This window comes from Xyrauchen texanus, chromosome 11 (genome assembly GCF_025860055.1).
Source record: "Xyrauchen texanus isolate HMW12.3.18 chromosome 11, RBS_HiC_50CHRs, whole genome shotgun sequence".
Taxonomy (NCBI): Eukaryota; Metazoa; Chordata; class Actinopteri; order Cypriniformes; family Catostomidae; genus Xyrauchen; species Xyrauchen texanus.
The window spans coordinates 42,100,775-42,122,101 of record NC_068286.1 but is presented as its reverse complement, the minus strand read 5'-3'; the positions used below and the strand labels follow the sequence as shown (position 1 = coordinate 42,122,101).

General features: G+C 43.6%; 1 protein-coding gene across 2 annotated transcripts in view; it reads right to left on the bottom strand.

The window, feature by feature from the left end:
• The window catches only part of LOC127651744 (protocadherin Fat 1-like), a 112,444-nt gene that overhangs the window by 9,933 nt on the left and 81,184 nt on the right, over nt 1-21,327 (bottom strand). For both annotated transcript variants that reach the window (XM_052137725.1, XM_052137726.1), the window contains exons 12-22: nt 17,408-17,641; nt 14,209-14,595; nt 13,294-13,508; nt 13,084-13,221; nt 12,828-12,971; nt 11,920-12,117; nt 8,957-9,779; nt 8,716-8,844; nt 7,951-8,108; nt 4,748-5,204; nt 4,354-4,507 (exon numbers count right to left, since the gene is read on the bottom strand). In XM_052137725.1, coding sequence (XP_051993685.1) covers nt 4,354-4,507; nt 4,748-5,204; nt 7,951-8,108; nt 8,716-8,844; nt 8,957-9,779; nt 11,920-12,117; nt 12,828-12,971; nt 13,084-13,221; nt 13,294-13,508; nt 14,209-14,595; nt 17,408-17,641 — 3,037 coding nt within the window. The remainder of the gene's footprint in view (nt 1-4,353; nt 4,508-4,747; nt 5,205-7,950; nt 8,109-8,715; nt 8,845-8,956; nt 9,780-11,919; nt 12,118-12,827; nt 12,972-13,083; nt 13,222-13,293; nt 13,509-14,208; nt 14,596-17,407; nt 17,642-21,327) is intronic.

Below are 21,327 nucleotides of genomic sequence, written 5' to 3'. Positions count from 1 at the left end.
AAGCGCCAGAGCTGGGAAGCGTGGCTTTAGCTTCCCAACGCATCACGCTGGCTGCACCGGACCATTCGACTTCGATTCGCGCAATTCAGTTTGCCCGGCTCCGCCCCCTTCAGGAGCGTCCGGCTTTCCGCAGTACGCGGCGAGCACGCCAGTTCCCTGCGCACAGAAATCGCGACCCTCTTAGCCAAGGAGCGGTAGAGCCCGTCCCTCCAACCGAAATGAGGAAGGGTTTCTACAGCCCTTACTTCATTGTACCCAAGAAAGCGTGACTTACGACCAATCCTGGACTTGCGAGTTTTCAATCGGGCCTTGTTAAAACTCCCGTTCAAAATGCTTACGCAGAGAAATATTCTGGCTGGCGTTCAGCATCTAGATTGGTTACAGCGGTGGACCTGAAGGGCAGCGTACTTCCGCGTCTCAATTCTGCCACGACACCGACCCTTCTTACGGTTGGCGTTCGACGACCAGGCGTTTCAGTACAAAGTCCTCCCCTTCGGCCTGTCTCTGTCCCCTGGCGTCTTCCACGAAAGTCGCAGAGGTGGCCCTTGCCCGCTTCGAGTAGCCGGCATCCGCATTCTCAACTACCTCGGCGACTGGCTCATCCTAGCACACTCTCGAGAGTTACTATGCACACACAGAGACCAGGTGCTCCGGCACCTCAGCGGCTGGGGCTTCAGGTCAACTGGGAAATGAGCAAGCTCACTCCGGTTCAGAGCATCTCTTTTCTCGGGTTGGAGTTAGACTCAGTCTCAATGACAGCACGTCTCCGCGGCGGCGTGCTCAGTCGGTGCTGGACTGCCTCGCTTCCTTCAAGCCAGGCACAGTGGTCCCTCTAAAACTTTCCAGAGGCTCCTGGGGCATATAGGCGTCCTCCGTGGCGGTCGCGCCGCTGGGGTTGATGCATATGAGACCACTCCAGCACTGGCTCCAGACTTCGAGTCCCGAGACAAGCATGGCACCGCGGCACGCGTCGGGTAAGGATCACCCCGCCTGCCTCAAAACACTCCGACCCTGGACAGACCTCTGCTTTTCACGGGCAGGAGTGCCCCTGCAGCAGGTGTCCGGCGCATCCTGGTCACAACCGGCGCCTCCGGTCGGGTGGGGTGCCGTGTGCAGCGAGCGCGCAGCAGCGGGCCGTTGGAAAGGGGCCCGCTGCGTTGGCACATCAATTGCCTGGAGTTGCTGACCGTCCTTCTTGCTCTCAGGAAGTTCCTCCCGTTAGTTCGGGACAAACATGTCCTCGTGAGATCGGACAGCACCGCGGTGGTGGCATACATAAATCGCCAAGGCGTGCGCTCCTGCCACATGTCACAACTTCGCCCGCCGTCTCCTCCTATGGAGCCAGCAGCGACTCAGAGTAGCTGCGTGCCACTCACATCCCGGCAAGCTCAGCGTCGTAGCAGGCGCGCTATCCGCGACAACGCCTGCCCGGCGGAGTGGAGGCTTCACCCTCAGTCGGTCCAGCTGATTTGGGAGCGGTTTTGCAAGGCCCAGGTAGACCTGTTAGCGCCCAGGAAACCTCCCACTGCCCGCTCTGAGTGCGCCCTAACAGAGGCTCCCCTCGGGACAGGCAGCTGGCACACAGCTGGCCCTCGGGGCTGCGCAAGTACGCATTTCCCCAGTGAGCCTTCTTGCACGGTGCTGTGCAAGGTCAGGGAGGGCGAGGAGCAAGTCACGTTGGTGGCCCCCTACTGGCCCACTCGGACTTGGTTCTCGGAACTCAGGCTCCTCGCGACAGCTCCTCCCTGGCAAATTCCCCTGAGAAAGGACCTCTCTCAGGGATGGGGCATGCTCTGGCACCCGCGCCCAGACCTCTGGAACCTCCACGTCTGGTTCCTGGACGGGACGCGGAAGAGCTAGCCGGCTTACCAGCGACCGTTGTGAATACCATCAACCAAGCCAGAGCCCCCTCTACCAGGCACCTTTACGCCCTAAAGTGGGCTTGTTAGCAGATTGGTGTTCTTCGAGGCGAAGACCACGCAGATATGCGTGATTAGGTCAGTGCTTCTGTTCCTACAGGATAGGCTCGACAGGAGGCTGTCCCCGTCCACCCTCAAGGTGTATGTTGCCGCTATCGCCGCCCACCATGATCCTGTAGACAGCAAGTCTTTGGGTAAGCACGACCTGATCCTCAGGTTCCTGAGAGGCGCCCGGAGGTTGAATCCCTCCCGGCCAGGCCTAGTTCCCTCCTGGGATCTCTCGGTAGTCTTGGCAGGACTCCAGAGACCTCCCTTCGAGCCGCTTCGAATCAGTTGGACTCAGGGCCCTCTCTCTTAAGAGCGGCCCTGCTGATCGCTTCGCCTCCATTAAGAGGGTCGGGGGACCTGCAAGCGTTCTCTGTCAGCGACACTTGCCTGGAGTTAGGTCCGGCAGATCGTCTGTGATCCTAAGACGCTGACCGGGCTATGTGCACAAGGTTCCTACCACACCATTTCGAGATCAGGTAGTGAACCTGCAAGCGCTGCCCCGGGAGGAGGCAGACCCAGCCCTTTCGTTGCTATGTCCAGTGCGCGCCCTGCGCATTTACCTGGACCGCACACAGAGCACCAGACGCTCTGAGCAGCTCTTTGTCTGCTTTGGGGGATGACAGAAAGGGAATGCCGTCTCCAAGCAGAGGCTTGCCCACTGGGTTGTCGATGCCATCACACTGGCTTATCACACCCAGGCCGTGCCCCTACCCTTGCGGATCCGAGCTCACTCAACAAGGGGTGTTGCGTCCTCGTGGGCACTGGCCAAGGGCACCTCCCTAGCAGACATCTGTAGAGCCGCGGGTTGGGCAACACCCAACACCTTCGCAAGGTTTTACAACCTCCGCGTTGAGTCGGTTGCGTCTCGTGTTTTCTCAGGTCGAGCCCGTGAGAACTTCGGTAACACGTGAGACCGACCGGCCGGTTGGATCAGCTTGCGCCCAGCACCCTTTCCTGGCGTCAAGGTAAAGTACTGCGCCTTCTTCCCAGAGGCCCCACTCCGAGTCGGGCCCCTGGTCGATTCCTCCCCAGCCCTCGGGTCCGCGGTTCAGCGGAGGAACTTCGCCGACCCAAGCCACTGCGGGTACCCTGATGGCTACCCTGTACTGGTATAGGTGCTCCACAGGTAAGGCCTCCTGCTCGGACTCCCCTGTGTGTAATTCCACGGTTCTGTCCCCTTACGGCGGACCCCGTGTCTCCCTTAGGCAGTTACAGCTGCCTCGAGTCGCCGTGCTGTAGCAACTCCCCCTTTTGAGGCTGGATCTACCACCGCACCATACTTTCCACACGAGCCCTAAGGCGGCCGTGTGGCGTGTCTACCACTTTTCCTCCCCAAGAAAAAGGGCAGGTGTGGTCTCCGCGGGGTCTGGGTAAGACCCCTTCCCTATATGCTTGTAAGGGCCCGGCCGTGATTGCTCTATCGCGAGAAACATAGAGAGAAAAGAGGCCCAGCCAGGCTGGCCCGTTCCCATGTTGGCAAACATCGCCTTGTTCCCCTCCCAGGGTAACTAGAAGGACTCCGATGTTCTTATGGGGCATTGGGGAAGGGTACATGCAGCCAGGTACAGACGATGCGTGGCACTGGATGAAATCCCTGCCCGCCTCTGTATCGGCGGTCCACGTACAAGGTTCAGCGCATGGCAAGATTGGAATGGGTCCCCTAGTGTCGCTTCTCCAACACAATGTGGAGAGAGCGACAGAAGGGGAAAGTTTGGTTACGTGTGTAACCTCCGTTCCTCAAGGGAGGGAACGACACGTTGTGTCTTTCCTCCGCCATGTCGCTGAACCGAGCCACTGTTGTGGCCGGACCATTTCCGGCTCCTCAGAAAAATCCTGAATGAACTCCCGTATTTGCCCCGCTTAAATACCCCTATGTCCGTGGGCGGGGTATGCAAATACTGACTGCCAACTCCCATTGGCCCTTTTCAATAAGATCAGAGGTGAATATCGGCGCTCAAGAGAGATCCCTAGTGTTGCTTCTCCGACACAACGTGTCGTTCCCTCCCTCGGGGAACGGAGGTTACACACGTAACCAAACGATTCAAACCATTGTTTAATTAATGAATCTAGTTTAATTAATGAAAATGCTGTCAAATATTAACTTTTATTTGGCTGCGTATCTGGAGTATTAAACATGGTGGAGAAATAACTAATTTAATAAGATATTGAACTTTAAATACAATTAGACAAACAAGGAGGAACAAGATTCAGTTCAATGGGGTCCAGATGAAATAAAAAATTTAAATATAGCTGCAAGCAACTATTGTCGACCACCTGACATGGTGAAATGACCAAAACAAACACATTTGATAACACATTTGACCTGCTTTGAGCACAGTTGCAAAAATAGGATTAATACGATTTTTATGTTTGTGTGTACTCTCACCGTTGGCCAGAATATTGTCCTCTGCACTGGCAGTAGAAGTCTCCTCCCCGTGGGACACAAGTACCTCCATAGAGGCAAGGATTAGAAGCACAGGAACTGATACTGACTTCACAGTGTGTGCCCATAAACGCAGCTGTGCACTTACAGAAATAGCCTACAGAAGAGCACAAAATCAAGTGTGTTAGCTAGTCCAATTTATTTAACCCTTTTATTGTTTTAACAGGTCACAAATTACTATGAATCTGTACTGACAACAGTGTTGTCGCACCTTCACACAAACCATATATAAGAACAGGTACAATCTAGTATGGTGTGAGTAAAAATATGTTTGGCAGTAATTTTTATGATTGGTTAAGAACTACAGCGAGTCAAAAAACAAAAACACCATCCATACCTCCATTAGGCAGTGATGAACATGTGCCTCCATTTGTGCAGGGGTTACTGAAGCAGCCCTGAACCGGTGGAGACAAGCTGCACCCAGGAGCTGCCTCAACCAGCTCCTCCAGGACTGAGTGAACTCCTCGAACCTGAGACAGCGGCAGCTCCCTGCCGTTCAACACAATTCCCTCCAGACAGCCCTGCAGCCCATTCACCACCAGTCTCCCTGAGCTGGACGATGGCCGGGTGTGGCCCCCGAAGAAGATGCTGGAGTCGAGGTTAAGGGTACGTAGAGTGCCCGGAGCTGTGCCTGATGCGGCATGGACCTGATCCAGGACCAGTCTAGCGTAGTTGCCATCTACCTCCAGAGAGACTGTGTGCCACTGTCCATCACTGACCTGGGTACTATGTACAGACACCACACCAGGGCCACTGCCACAGTCAAACTTGTACTGCAGACGGCCGTTCACAATCTGAAATAAATACACAGGGACAGTGTGACAAAGAAATCAATGTCAATCTGCAATTTTGAGATATGGTAACCATTCACTGTATCTAAATATATGCCCCAAAAACTATAATTTCCCTTAAACATTGTTAAACATTTCCTTTGCATCACCATCGCCCCACCTATTCCAAGCCCTGTTTTTCAGCCAGATCCACAACTGATGTCGGCAAGAAAGGAGGGGCACCCAAAGTTAATAGAGCCTCATCACTGCTGCCATTAAAGTTGAAGTGTGTCATTTCTTTTTATGTTAAAATACATTGTAATTTCAGGGTTTATTGTTCATTGACAACTGTAACCCAATCATGGGTTTACCTCACCCAAAAGTATAAACACTGAGCTTCCCTGGCACTATTGAAACATTGATGTTTACATTTTGAGTGGCCCGCTCAGCTCCACCCATCCAGTTCTAGCTCAACCTATAGTGATAGTTTGGGGCATGGCTACTTGGTTCAGCCAAGGGAATATGCACAACCATGGCAGACGTGTACAGAGGAAAATAAATTGCGCTTGTGCAAATTGCTAATACACCGCCACCTCCACCCATCAACAACAGCGATCTCACCTAGGGCACCAAAATTGACAGAAATGGCATTGTTGTAACACTTACTAAGTTACCAGAACCATCTTACCTATTGTGCTTGATCCTACGCACACCAGCTGCCGTTAAATCTGGCAATGTTATCGGACAAGCCGATTCCTCTGTAACGCTTACATTTGTTATAGAGGTCATCATGACATTAAACGTCACCTAGCAATTACTTAAAATTACTTAGAATGTCATAGAATTTCATTTCACCTTTGATCAATGAGCTATTACAACAAAATGTATATGATTTTGTCAGGCAGTGGTTATATTGGCACAATATAAATTTCATGTCCATTAACCAAAGCGTTGAAAAGATACAGCTTCAGATTCTTTTTGGCATGTTTGCATAATATTCATTGTTGCATTATAGGAGAAAGGTTTGGTCTATCAAAAAGCTTTTGATAACTTTTTGCAAGCATGTTGTAATGACGATGTTGGCCACATTTGGTAAAGGTCTGATGAACGGCCCAGGTCTAGTTTGCAAATGTAGACTTTGTTATGTAATCTCAAATATTTCATGAATGATTTGACTGACACCAATGGTTCTTGGGACAAAGTTGCTCAAAATGAGGACAACTATCATAACATATAAATTATTTGTGTTTTTGTGAAACACTGCACTATACAAAAACATTAATGCACACAAAAAATATAACAGCATCAATCGGTGACCAATTTCATTGTAAAATTTTGAAAAAACCTCTCAAAGAGTCAAATATGTGCACAGCGTTTCATTCTGATCAGTCTTTGTTAACCTCGTCTAATAGTTGAATTGGCCACGTTGGCAGCCAATGGCAGCCATGTTCTGAAAGTAGCAATACCGGGGTCAATCCCATCAAGTTCGAAAAAGAATTATTTTATAATAATCTCAAGTATTTATTGGACATTTGTTTCACAACAATGGTACTTAAGGCAAAGTTGTTCAGAATGAGGAGATGTACAATATGGTATGAATAACTTGTTTCTTTGCGAAACTACATACAATGATTTACACACATGTAAAATGCGATAGAGCCTCCCAGTGTCAAATTTTTTTCACATTTTGCACAGACCTCTTGGGCCAAGAGACAAATAGGCCTACCAAGTTTAGTTCCGATCTGACTTATATACCTCTATATAAAAGCTGCAAAAAATTTTCAGATATGCGACTGTCTTTATAGACCTTGAAGGCACCTTGGACAAAAACACTGCATGGGAAACTTTAAGTCGATCGGACCAACGGAAGACCATAGTTAGAGCCAATTTTCATTTTTTAATTATTATTGCGCTACCAAGAGGCTAAGATGTGCATTCTCAGAATGAGCCCATACATACGTGTATCAAATTTGGTGATAATATCTCAATCCATCCAAAATATATAACCATTTTAGTAAAGTGGACATTGCCACAACAAACATTTTGGTGTACCGTTTGTACCGATATATAAAAATGTTTTTATTCCTTTGATAACCTTTCATACTGGGACTCTGCTGAATCTTTCTGCACTGGTTTGATTCCGATCAGGCAAACGGCCTAGGAAGAGTTTTTAATTTTTTTCAGACAATCCATAAAAGCAGAAAAAAAGGGGCTGAACCAAAATGGCCAGATCTTAAAAGATTTGCCATGATGCAAAATAAGATAATTTTTTGGTTTAGTTCACTTTAGCGCCACCTATGGGCGATTCAAAGCATACAGTAAGCCAGCGGGAGTACTACCATCTCTGTAAGTCTCTAGGCCTTACGGTTTGGTCTGCACGATTAGGTTTATGGCAGAAAAATTATAATAATAAAAATCCGGACAAAAACAATAGGGTTTCTATTTCTATGGTTTAAACCCCTAAAAAAGAAGAAAATCATTACAATTACAATAGGGTTCCAGCAGCTTCCCTGCTTGGCCCTCTAATGATGCTTTAGGGAGAAGCAGAAAACGTTACACATTATTAAAATATGACAGCAGCGAGATGATGCTGCTTACATTGCACTACCAGACTCCTTTGCTCTCTGTGTCAGTTTTGTGGTTTTTCCTCACCAAAGCGGAATCCATGTAAAAGCATTCCCCTCTTTTCTCCCAGCTATGCAATAGCTCTGTTTCTGATTTCTCTTCTTTTTTTGGAAGGGTTGAAGGTGGTTACAGCATATACACTCACCTCCAGTATGCTGTAGTCTGTGCCTTTGGCATACATGACAGTAGCGTGGGTGGAGAATGTTCTCAATCTGAGGGACAGCTTCATTTCTTCCTTATTCTCATTCTCCATCAGCCTGTACCGCACATATCCGTTCCCATTGAATGTTACGGACTGACTCTCTAAAACAGGCAACAACAAAAAAAGACATATAAGTGACAACATTATAATTTCTACACAAAACTGTGTATTTAGAATGCACATTAACAAAATAAGATTTAGATTTCATAATGGAAAAAACAGTACTTGCAAAATAGCTAATTGCTATATGTAAAAGTATGAGGGATTGTAATACAGTGCTTGGCTTGCAAGCCGATAATTTTCTTTAATATGGAGCATAAGAGAGGCAACTGAAACACTATCAGAAGGAGACATGCTACAATAAATATTAATGGGGACAATGCAACGCACAAGATGGTGACTGTCAGACAGGAGGTCCTGCCTTTCAATTAAAAGTGTCAATCACTTTATTGGTAATCGCACTGCCCGATATATTTGCACTCGAACATGCATGCCAATTTGATGTACCAATATACAATTTAATAGTTTAGAGCAAAATAAGCTAAATTTATTACAACATTTTTGTAAGATACTTCAGTAATTTGATGTATGTTCTTGATATGTAAACTGAAGAGGCATTACCAATATGGTCATCAAGTGGAACGTCATCCTTAGATAGGATTTTAGTTGAACTATGGTGTATGGAAGCATAGAGAGGTGAGTTTATACCTCCACACTCTTGCTTTCCTTCCGGACAAATGCAGCTGAACTTGGTGTTTGTGGGATCTTCTACACACTCCATGCCATCAGGACAGGGGCTTCCTTCACACAATTTGCTCAAGACAGGACACTGAGCTCCTACAATTACACATAAATACAATCACAAATGGTTAACACTGCTCTAGACACTGCTCTGGACTGGGAGTGTAATATAAACGTTTGAAATTGAGTTCTTGTTATAAATCTGCACCTTCACAGAGACACTTGGCTGTGCGCATGTGACGTGGCGTAACAAAACTGATCCTCGCCGTGCTGTAGGCCGACACTGCTCCAGTCTCTAAGGAAACTGTCTCTTGGCAATAACTAAGAGGACAGTCCAATCCGGTGCAGAGTTTCTTGACAACACGTACAATACGGACACCGGTCATCTCTTCGATTACCCCAACTGAAGCGTTCAACTTTCTGTACACCACTTCCTGAGGCTGGAATGGACTTCCTGACCTCTCCAATGCTAGAAGGACTTCGAGGTCACCAGAAGCATCAGCAGCAGGTTGTAAGCTGACTAACTGCACATCTCCACGTCTAACACCGGCGATATTCCGCAAGGCCCGCAAAAAGTTGCGCCAATAATCTCCAATGAACTCCTCTGGTGCTATAGCGGCGAAACGGACAGCGATGGAGTTATCCAGTGCTTGTGCTACAGCCTGCCTTACATGAATGTTGACTCGGGCATCTGCGGTAAAGCGGCCATCTGTTACTGTAATGTTAAGGACATATTGACCAGCGTCCAGATTCCCACGGGCCACAAGTTTCCCATCTGCGGAGGACACGGAGAAGAGGCCAGAGTTTTGGGAGGTGGAGGAACTATCAGGGGCGAGGCTGTAGGTAAGAGTGTCATAAACATCCTGATCCGTGGCATGGATTTTACCCAGAACCCCACCGGAATATTCATCTGTTGCAGTGGTGATAAAGATATCCAGGGGTAGAATGGTAGGAGGATAGATGCTCTCTTCAATCAGACGAATACTCACAAACGATGTAGAGACCAGCGGCGGTCGACCATTGTCTGTCACCTGGCCAAAAGAGACAAGGGATTGAGTTTTAGGATTCAGAGTCACAACTTTTAGAAGATCACTTCATTTTTACAATAAAAATTTTACAATGTAAAATGCTCTACTACGATGCTAGTGTTCTTTCTGGCCAGAATGTTTTTATTTGGTTGCAAATGTATTCTGGGTGGTTGCTTAATAATCCATGTCAAAACAGTCCACCCTTCATTTCCCATGTCCCTTGTTATGACTTGGTTTCCTCCCTTAAAGGAATATTCCTGGTTCAATACAAGTTCAGCTCGATCGACAGCATTTGTGGCATAATATTGATTACCACAAAACAAAATTTTTACTTGCCTCTCATTTTCTTTAAAAAAAAGCAAAAATGGGGCCAATTTTAACATAAAAAAACTCACCGTTTCAAAAGTATAGCCACAAGAACTAAACAATATGCATGTAAACATGATTTTAGTGTGATAAAATCACTTACTAATCTTTTCTGTGTAAAGTTAGAGCCAATTTTACAACTTTGCTACCAAGACGATGTAATGTCAACAAACCCTAAATGACTGTAAAAAATTACAATTCAAACAACTCAAATAATACCTGAGCTTTAACAGAAGAATTAATCTAAGTGCTTTTTTAAAATTATAAGCTTCACATTTCTGCCTTTAATCCCTCCAAAAATTGGCCACATTCGCTTCCATTGTAAGTGCCTCACTGTAACCTCATTTTTTTTAAATACATTTTTTTGATAATCAATATTATGCCACAAATGCTGTTGACTGAGCTTAACTTGTATTAACCCTGAATATTCTTTTAATTAAATTCTATTGGAATTTTTGGCTTTCCAACAGGTGACTGTAAAGCCCAAAGTATACTTCGGTCAGACTCGGACACTTCAGGACACATGGCCCAAATTTCGACATCAGCAGAGTGTTCGAGCAATGAACGCACACAGCCCAATTTCACAGCCCAAAAAGCTGGAAATAACATGTGCACGTCAAGAGCACGGGTGTGAAGAAGTCAGGAGATAACTGTATTTGTATAACTCGAGTCTGAAGAAATATAAAGATATGTCAATGGGCTAAATGCCTGAAGAGAAATAATCCAGCTTCTCACAGCAGTTGTTGCGCATATGTACCAACCACCTTTGTATGTGTGCACAGTCAAATGGAATTTACTTTGAAAGGCTTGCGTTAGACTGTACATAGACACTGAGCATTATTGTCAAAACTGAAGTATACTTTGGGCTTAAGTCCAACTGCTTAGAAAAGCAAAAGCTCACCTCATTTCAACAAGCTGTTTCATTTGAGTTATAATTCATTTCTGTAACATTAATTGTGTGGGATGAGTTACACACCAAATTGTAATACTTTAGGTTAGTGGTGTGTTGAAATCCCTAAATGCAAGTTTGAGGAAGTTGCATAGCAATAGTGATGCTTGCCTTAGCAAGGTACTGAACACAATTACTCATTTTTACAACCACTTATGATTCATCTCATGTGTTAGAGTACAGAACAGAAAAGGATTAATCATTGATTGCTAAAGCAATAGATTTCCTGTCTTCCAACATATTGTGCGGAATCAGCATAATAAGCTGTTTCAAGCATTTATTAAGGGCAGAACGGCTTCAAACAAAACTAAGAGAGCTTGACGATAAGGTGCCTGACATAGTCAGTAGAGGGAGCACTTGAGCTTTGATTGTCTCATGAGTCTTGGCAAATTTCTAAGTTCACACAAAACACTCTAAAGCTACATTTATCTGCTTAGTGCACAAGTCAATGTATACATAAGCCAATTCAATTCAAAATTGAAACAGAAGACATAGTCCAACATGTTGGCTAAAATATAATTAAAAGGGGTGTCCACATTCCTTTAGCCATGTAGTTTGTGTCCTACAAGAGCAAATGACAGCGGTAACCAGTTTCTTACAAGTACTCTGCCTGTAGATTTTCATGTCTGCTACTTCATCATCCCATATTGCCAGTGTCTGGCCTGTGTGAGGAATACTGAACACTGCTTCACCTGAGCTCTACTGCTCATACAGTATATCAATTCAGACTTCTACTGAAAACTGAACTTGACCCCTGCAGCTTCAGTGAGAGGTGGAGAATCAGAGACAAAGATTGACGTCAGATTCGGACCACTTCTTCTGACTCACCTGAGCCTGTAGGAGGTAGACCCCTTTGGCCTGACGGCTCAGCGTTGCTGCGGAGACCAGCACGCCCTGAGAAGTGATTTGGAAGGCATCACCCTCGTTCCCGCTGACAATGGAGAACGTGAAAGGAGGTCCGTTGTGGGAGGCGTCGTGGTCAGACACGGTCAGATGGAGAATGCTGCTACCAACTGGCTGGTTCTCCTATAAAACACACACAGAAAGTATTAAGTATTCTACGATTCAGACCCAAAACACATTTTTCCATCTTAAGGGCAAATCTGACATAGTACACACAAAATCCGTAATTTGTTACCAGAAATGTCTAAAAGCAATGCTGAAAAGACAATATGAAACTGTTTCACTAATCTTACCATTCACAATTTATTCAGTAAATGTGAAAATCAAATTGAGAGTTGCTCTTGAGACAGTCAAAACACTCATAAATATGCAGTGGAATACCCTTGGCATTTTAAAACTGTTGATGAAACACACCCTTGGTCATTATGGAAACAATCACTCACATCATGGCAGTGACTTTAATCTGGCAAGCACCGTTCAGTTTCTTTTACTTTTAATTAACGTAATTAACTACTTTCATGATACTTTTGGGTGCTTTTTTAAACATTAAAGGAAGACATTATCAACAGAAGGGATATATATATATATATATATATATATTTTGGGTGAACAACTCCCCTTTAAAACCATTTTTCTTGGTTATGTCAGTTGAAACGTTGTTTCAGAGGTGAAAAACGCTACTAATGAAAACAAGCTTGTTTCCCTTTTGCACTCATGAATCGTACAAAATAAGATGTGGAACATGTAGTTTTTAAGAAGTTGTTCCACAAACAAGCACCTGGAGAGATTATTCACAGTGATATCACTGCATCTTCTACATTAATGACCCATACCTGTATAATGACGCTGTAGTTAGCCTGAGAGAAGAGAGGTGGGTTATCATTTATGTCTGAGACGTCTATGTTGACTGTAGCACTGCTAGATCGAGCCGGGCTTCCGTTATCAGATGCCGACACGGTCAGTGTGTAACCTGAGGTCTAAAAAACAAACACAAAACAATGCCAAAGAAATAAAAAAATGTGGCAAACTGTCAACCATCATTTGGTTGCAGCAAAGACTGTGCACCTGGTACACCTGAGTGTATTGTACCTTCTCTCTGTCAAGCTGGCGGGCCACCTTGACCTCTCCTCTGACGGGGTCGATGGTGAAAGTACTGCCTTGATTGCCATCAATGATGGAGAAGCGTACCTGATTACAGGATGGGCCATCTGCATCATCAGCCATAACCTTCACACACAAACACACACCTGGTTAAGATAAAGATTGCTATAGACAGCATCACATATGACGGTGACTCACGGTGAGCACGGTCTTTCCCAGCTCTGCATCTTCACTGATCACAGCTGAGTAGATGTCTTGGTTGAAGATAGGGCTGTTGTCGTTTATATCAGTCAGGTTGATGTTTACTGTGGCCATGTCGCTGAGAGACGGCGTGCCTCCGTCTGTAGCCTCCACCGTAAGGTAAAACTCATGAGCTGTTTCATAATCCAAAGGTTCGATCACAAAGATGCCACCTGGGAAAGGGAGATTTAGATATTCAAAAGCTCTCCAAATACTGCTACTTACTCAAAAAAAAAAAAAAAAAAAAAAAACTTCTAGTGTCTTACTAATACAAAATAGTACAAAATATACAAACAGACTAGATTTTGTTTTCCATTCACTTCCGTTCACATGGGTACACAACATTTTTAGTTTTTTTGCAGCGTACCAAAGTGAAATAATTTACTAAAAACACATTTGACCAACAGAGAATCTAAATGAAAAAAATCAAACATGGAGGAAACGTCATATTCTATATAATACACTTTCTAATCCAAGTTTTATGATCACTAGTAAAATTCATAAGTTTTTCTAAAAATCTAAAACAAATTAAAAGTGGACATTTAAGCATTTTGCATGCTTAAAATTATGTGTAAAAAACAAGAGTAATAGATTAAGAACCAAAAAATGCAGAGAAGGGAAACATTTAATAGAGATTTAATGAGATAATCTCTCTATTTAGATTATCATGCTAACAGACTTGTTTTTAGTAATTTCATATCTGAAAGAAGCCGTCGAGGTTCTTTCTCTTGTATGGATACCATGAGGATTTGGGATGGTCTGCTCTTAGATCAGTATGCAATTACAACAACCATGTATGCTACCAAATCCCAGTCACTCTACTAGTCTTGGTAGGTATCTCACTACCTTTTAAAACAGAAATCAGGGTCAAACCTGTATGGGGGTCCACGCGGAACGCTCCTCTCTCATTTCCGTTGATAATTGCGTAAGTAATCTCTGCGCCTGCTTCTGCGTCTCGGCTGGCAGCGCGCACCCGCAACACCTGAGTGCCAACGGCGATGTGTTCATCAACAGTGGCCATGTACTCGCGATGCTCAAAGACAGGAGGGTTGTCGTTGATATCCAGGATGGAAATGGTGACAGTGGTGAGGGAAGAGTGGCGTGGGGAGCCGCGGTCGGTAGCCTGGGCGCGGAGGGTGTAGAGCGACTGGAGCTCACGGTCCAGAGGATGATCCAGTTGCATGATGCCCGTCTCCTCCTCGATGGAGAACACCCCATCAGCAGAGTCCAGCAAGGAGTAGAGAATTTCTGCATTAAAATCTGAAAACACAAACACACAATGTGTAACAGGATTAATTCAGATATTTAGGATGCAAGTGCAAGTATACAGACTTCTGATCAAGCAATTTCTTTTTCTACTCCTTTCAGTAATAAATAAAATTTGCTCCGATACTGCTGGATCGGGTGTCAGTCCAACGAGCCTGATCCAAATCCGATAATGTGTTTTAGTCATGCGTGTTACTGTCAAGATCCAAAAATGAAATAATAGAACCAGGGACGTGGGAACTATATTGTGAGGGGGGGGGTTATGTAGGCTGTGTTATGTATTCTGATTGACTTTATGATTAGTTAAATCTGTTTTGCACATGCATCGCCACAGAGTTAACCATTTCAGACAGTACCGGTCAGCCTCTGTCTCGTTCACTTCACGTCTGTGGGCGTTACGCACAGCTCAGTGTGGCCGCTCCAATTTACCTTCAATGAAATCTAACCTTAGTGTAATTGACAGAATTACTAAAAAATATTTTGCTACCTAAAAGTTAAAGATTTTTAATAAAACTCAGACTAACTGCCTCTGGATTTTTCAATTATTCAAAATCAACCTACATGCAATGCATTCATTTTAGCCATAACACAACGTAGTGGCATTGTGGCCGTTAAACCTTGGATATCACTTATGTATGAAAATTAAACAGTCCAGAGTCACTATTCTGCATGTACTACAGTTACCACGTGTAACTGTCACAAAACCATTGTCACATATATCTTTATTTAATTTTGTGCACAATTGATAACTTTAACAGGATAACATATATGTTTGCCTAAGAATTTCACACTTGCCTTTGCTAACATTATTTGCTAACAGTGAAGGAGAATCAATATAAAGTTTCTCAAAACATCAATACAGTATTTGATTTAATGATGCACCTTTGTCTCCACTATAATGATTAGCTATGATAAATTCATCCTATGAAACAGTCAGCGGTGAAACCTTTGGTCCTGAGCTGAATATTAAAAAGAAAATGTGTGTATGAGACAGTGCTTATTTTGGTAGAGAAAATACACACACACAAACAAACAAACAAGACAAAGACAGAGCACACTAATCCCTCTAATGCATTTTTGAGTAAGCCTCATTTGTGGTTTGCTTCTAAAATGCCATCTATCAAAACACACTCACTCATTATAGTCAGTTAACACAAACTCTGTTCTACTGAGTTTCCGTCAGACCAAATTACTGGAGAGCAACTGCTTCATGACTGTTTAGTATGATGTAAGCCTCCTGAAAAAGCTGCTTCCAATGACCCCATTCCCATTTGTGTAATATGAAGTTTCAGTTTGACAGTTGTGATATTGGATTCCCCAACAAGACTAAACATTTAAACAACACTATACATTGTATAGATTCACTGCACTCACTTAGTTCATATTAAAGTATACTAGAGTGTAATTATTACAGGTTCAATACAAGTTAAGCTCTATGAACAGTATCTGTGGCATGTTATCGATTCGCACAGAAATGTATTTTGCCGTGTCCCTCAGTTTTGAAAAACAAACAAAACAAGTTAGTGCAGAAATGTATTGAAAATGGAAGTCTATTTGGCAACTGTAGTATACTTGCCCCATATCAATTGTCAAAGCATGTTTTTGGTTGTTTACAAACTTAGCTAAAAGCATGCCAGAGATGTTGTTCGTTAAGCTTAATTTCTACTGAACTCTGTAAAATCCCTGCTGAAAAGACCAACTTAGAGCAGCAGAATGCTGGTTTTGGCTGGTTTATGCTTGTTAGCATAGCATAGCTGGTGGATCAACATAGTAATTGCCTATTCACCAGCAAAACTGGTGATGCTGCTTGACCAAAGAAGTCTTGCTGCTTAAGCTAGTCAAGAAGCCTTATAGAACACCAGAACAGATACGCAGGTCTTTTTAGAGGGGTATTCCTTTAAATTGACTTTATAGTACTCTCTAAACTGCAACTGATTTATACAAATATACACTCCCCCAGCACTTTTTAGGAACACAGTGTTCCTAATAAAGTGCCCAACATGCTCTTCTGCTGTTCACCTCAAGGTATATATGTTGTGTATTCTGAGATGCTATTCTGCTCACAATTGTACAGAGAGGTTAACTTACTGAAGCCTTTCTGTCAGCTCAGATCAGTCACCCATTCTCCGTTGACCTCTCTCATCAACAAGGCGTTTACATCCACAGAACTGTCGCTCACTGGATGTTTTTTGTTTTTGGCACCATTTTGAGTAAACTCTAGAGACTGTCGTGTGTGAAAATACCAGGAGATCAGTAGTTACAGAAATACTCAACCTGTATCTGCATGATTTCATGCATTGCAATGTTGCCACACGATTGACTCATTAGATAATCGCATGAGTAAGTAGGTGTACAGGTATACCTAATAAAGTCCTTGTGAGAGTATTCCTTTAAAGACTTGTTCCACCACATCAAGGGTTTTCAAAAAAACATCTGATGTTGCATTTAACGTTTCTGGCAGTGATACTGAGAAATAACAGAGGGAAGAGCAAGAGACTGCTTTTGTTTAGGCTAGGCTTAAGTGAAATGTAGTGAAGTGAGGTTTGTCTTTTGTTGGATCAAGGGTGCTGTCCTGTTTGACTATGAATGTGAGAGTGTTGATTACCTCTCTAAAGTACTAATACGACAGATGGGCACCAACAGACCATACTGTCACAAAATTGGACAGTGACAACCACAGATGTGGCGAGGAGACAACACTAAAGAATGTCTTGGGAAACGATCTTACCTCGTACGCACACACAATTCATCACCACCATTGTACACATGCATCTTTGTTCTAAATTCTGGATTCTGCAGATCTTACCTGTATCAAGGTCAGAGGCATACAGGCGGGCCACAGGTGTGTTTATCTCTGTGTTCTCGAACACAGTGAAGGTGTAGGGGTCAGAGGTGAACTGCGGAGCGTTGTCATTGACGTCCTCGACTGTTATCTCAATATCTGCTTCACAAAAGCGTCCGCCTCCATCCAGAGCACGCACCTTCATTTTGTGCACCTCCTCTGACTCCCGATCCAGAGGAAGAAGTGTTTTCAATTCACCTGATGAAACAGAAATACGCCTTAGGGTACTTACAAACGAAATAATTTTCTGCGATTTATGACAGTTATGTCATAGCAAATCATATAACGAATAATATACATGTCCCAAATAATTCCCAATTCTCGATATGCTTTTCGATTTTGATCTAAAGGTTGTTTCCGAGTGTCAGGTGATGTTGCTTCAACACTAATTTGATGCCTCTGATTCGTCATTGCTGTTTTATTGGTTTAAAGTCCTCGTGAACCAGAAGTTGCAAACGACTTTTCTCCAGTGTTGTGACGTATTTACGAGAGAAACGGAATACTAAATGAGGCAAAATAGTGGGCGTGGCTTTTTTTTCCAACTAGCACCTGATTGGATCTAAAAAAGTTGGTGTTTCATTCAGAAATGGAGGCAGATCTTAACGTAAGTTTACAATCGGTTGTTGAGGATTACTCGCCGCCTGAAACACCGCCAGCAGTCCCCTTCCTGCAGCAGGAGGAGGAGGAAGATGAAGCAGAACAGGAACACACGGAGGATCATTTCGTCACGGGGGGAATCAGACCTTACATGTTTGAGCCGTTACATGCGGAGGGTTCGAATGGTAAAAAGTGTTCCGTGAGTGTCACAACTAAAAATGCACCTCCTGGCCATCTCTCCATTCACACGCTGTCAATGCTCGCAAACACAAAGGCAGCCTGTCTACTGTCAGTTGGAGGGGCGTGGCTACGGATGTTAAGGAGACACCTAAACCGTCAAACCTACGTCATCAGGCAAGGTCCTCCAATGCAGAGGGGTGGGGAATTTTCAGATTTTCATTAAAGATTACGAAGCCAAAATTTTTTTTTGTGTGGATTGACTTGCATGGATGAATTGTTCACCACAAAACGATCAATTTAGGCAAACAAAGTAAGTATGGTCAATTTTTAATTCATGGGGACTTTAAGTCTGGGATTGGTTAGAATACTTGCGACATTTAAGCCACATCTGTTTATAAACTTAAGCTGTTTACAAATAAACAGCTTTTAGTCTGTGAGTAAAACAATAGTCCTCTTGTATTCTACTCATTCATTAGTGACTGTAGATAATGGCTATTTCTGATATTTGCAACCCTGCTTGCTATAATTAATTCTCATGTCAACTGATTGAATGTGTGTGATGAAACATAATTTTGTGGTCAGCAATTGTCCATTTTCACAATTGGTTATTCGTGGCAGCCATAATCATAAATTCGATTTCATTTGAAATGAATTGCCATTCTGAAATTTACACTGGTCAATGCATGACTATATCAAAGTTCTCAAAAGTTACAATATTCTCAACTTTTGGTCACATTTTGGAGAGACTCTTTCAGAAAAACTTGTGTTTCATCCATGCGACACCATCCTCACAGAAATCAATGGAATAGCAGCGATCTCTGATGTAGCGTATACTCAATTTGTGTATAGTGCACAGGCACTCATGTTAAAACATGCACAGTTTATTTCTAAGGAACTCAAAATTCCCTCCACCAATCACTTTGTAAGTCAGCTGGCACTCCATTAATGAGCCAGACACAATCAATTCGATTCCAAACTATCTCATTTGTCAAGTCAAAAGAACACTCTAAGAATGCCCACAAAATAAAGCAAAGGAGGGAGACAGTCATCTCTTTCATGATGAAATGATCTGACCTAATAATTTCAGCATGCATGAGCTGAATTCCATTTATCTGTGAGTGGTCACTGATTTAAAACAGCTCTTTGTGTTCAATAGATGATTTTGGAGTGCATCTCCAGAAGAAATGAATGCAGGGAGTTCATGTAGATCCCCCTCAAGGGGAGCTAAAATCATCCTGAGCAGTTTTAAGAAACGGTAAAGATTAAAGAAAGGAGTGGGGGGCGGGGAGGAGAAATAGCTAGGGAGGATTGAGTGCAGTCTGGTTGTGGGTTTGCGCAGAGAGTAAGATGTGAAAAGAAATTATGGGAAAGTCACCCTTGGAAAAGCAGCCACCAGATTTCAGGGGTCTGCTTGGCTCGCACAAGAGCACTTTTGGCAATGCTAACGTGCAATAATGCTCTTCTTTTTCTCCACGATGGAAGAAAATGGAAACGAGCAACTAAAATCCTCCATGCACACATAACCCACACAAAAGAACAGTAGCGCTCCTTCAGTTTGCAAGCCAACATCCCCTGCCTTCACACTCTGCGTTATCAAAGAGCCAGTGACTAGCGCCTTTACAATAGCTTTTGTGTTGTAGCAGCGTGCTGCTGTCTCAAACCCGCTCGATTTCTGCTCTCCTTCCGGCTGTAACCAATGTTTAATTCACACAGATGAGAAAGAATTGACTTGTGCTAATAGCTAAAGTGAGACAACATCAAGCTGAAATGTTTTAATAAAATATTTTGTGTTAATTTATATTAAAAGTGCTCTGAGCTACAAAGTTTGAATAACCAAGTAGAATAAAAGAATAGAATAATATCAGAATGAAAACATTTAGTGGTATTCATTGTTGACTAAAACACAGTAAAGAAAGCTGAAGGGTGTATCGCCTTCCTCTGAATTACATAAGTATTTAAATTACAACAATTGTTATGGTTTTAAATGCTAAGTGTTTTTGACTGCAGGCACAAGCAAATGTGGTTGACAAAAGATGTACTGTGTGTATGTGGCATATATTTGTCAGGGTATTAAAACAATGGTCTTCGACACCACTGAAGACCAATGAGTTATGGACCAATGAGTGGGATCTCGAATAATACTTTTAGAAATTCCCCAAAGCAGTGCGACAGTGATGACAGAGTAAATGAGTTTGTGCAGTGACATGGGCACACACAATCATTTACACACAGCTTATTTTATAATAAAGTTCTAGTTGAGTCCTTATGACAAGCATGCACATCAGTGTTGTTGCAGCAACTGGTCTTAACTACATACAAAACAAAACAAAATTATTTTTGTAACATTTTTAAATAGCATTTATTATATTTCAGTAGTTTGCAAATTAAAGTAATCCAGCATTGAGGATAGTGTAAACGTGTTTGGTTCGTTGTCCTGGGCAAAGGGCTCGATCCAAGCTCGAATACCCCCAAAAAGAAACCAGGAAATGGGATAGCGAGCCTCTTATATCCTTCCAAAAGGAAGATAAACCTGAAATGATTAAAAAACTTGCTAAGCCCTGTGTGAGGGGTGCCAAATATGACAGTATGAGCGGAACAACACATTTTCTACCTATTCTACACCACCCAGTTTCCTATCCCCTGAGCGGACCCTAGTGTCAGGCTGCCTCCACTAGGTACCGGGGTGGTACGTATGACTTAGATGAGAAAGAAAATTGCAGTTGCAAAGTCGGGGCTTGTTCCGACAGCAGTGAGGCATAGACAAAAGGGGCTTCGGCGGAAGCATGGTAAAATGCTGAGGCTGCGAAGGGTTAGTATTAGAGCCGTTAGTGAAAGTAGCCGAAGGAGCTTGAAGCAGTTGGAGATGGATCAAATTGGTCCGCAGCTAATCATAGTTAGCCAGGGCTCGAGGTTGGGCAGGCCTCTGCATTCTGCTGAGATAACGGCCTAGCCCAGCACTCTGATAGTGGGTGTACATTGTTGGAATCATGGAAGCAGAGCTACCGCTACTTGCTGCTTGCTGCTTCCTTGAGGGATGGGTTTATCGATAATATAAAATTTACAGATAATATAAACAGTACTATGTAAAACAAGCATTTGCAGAAACA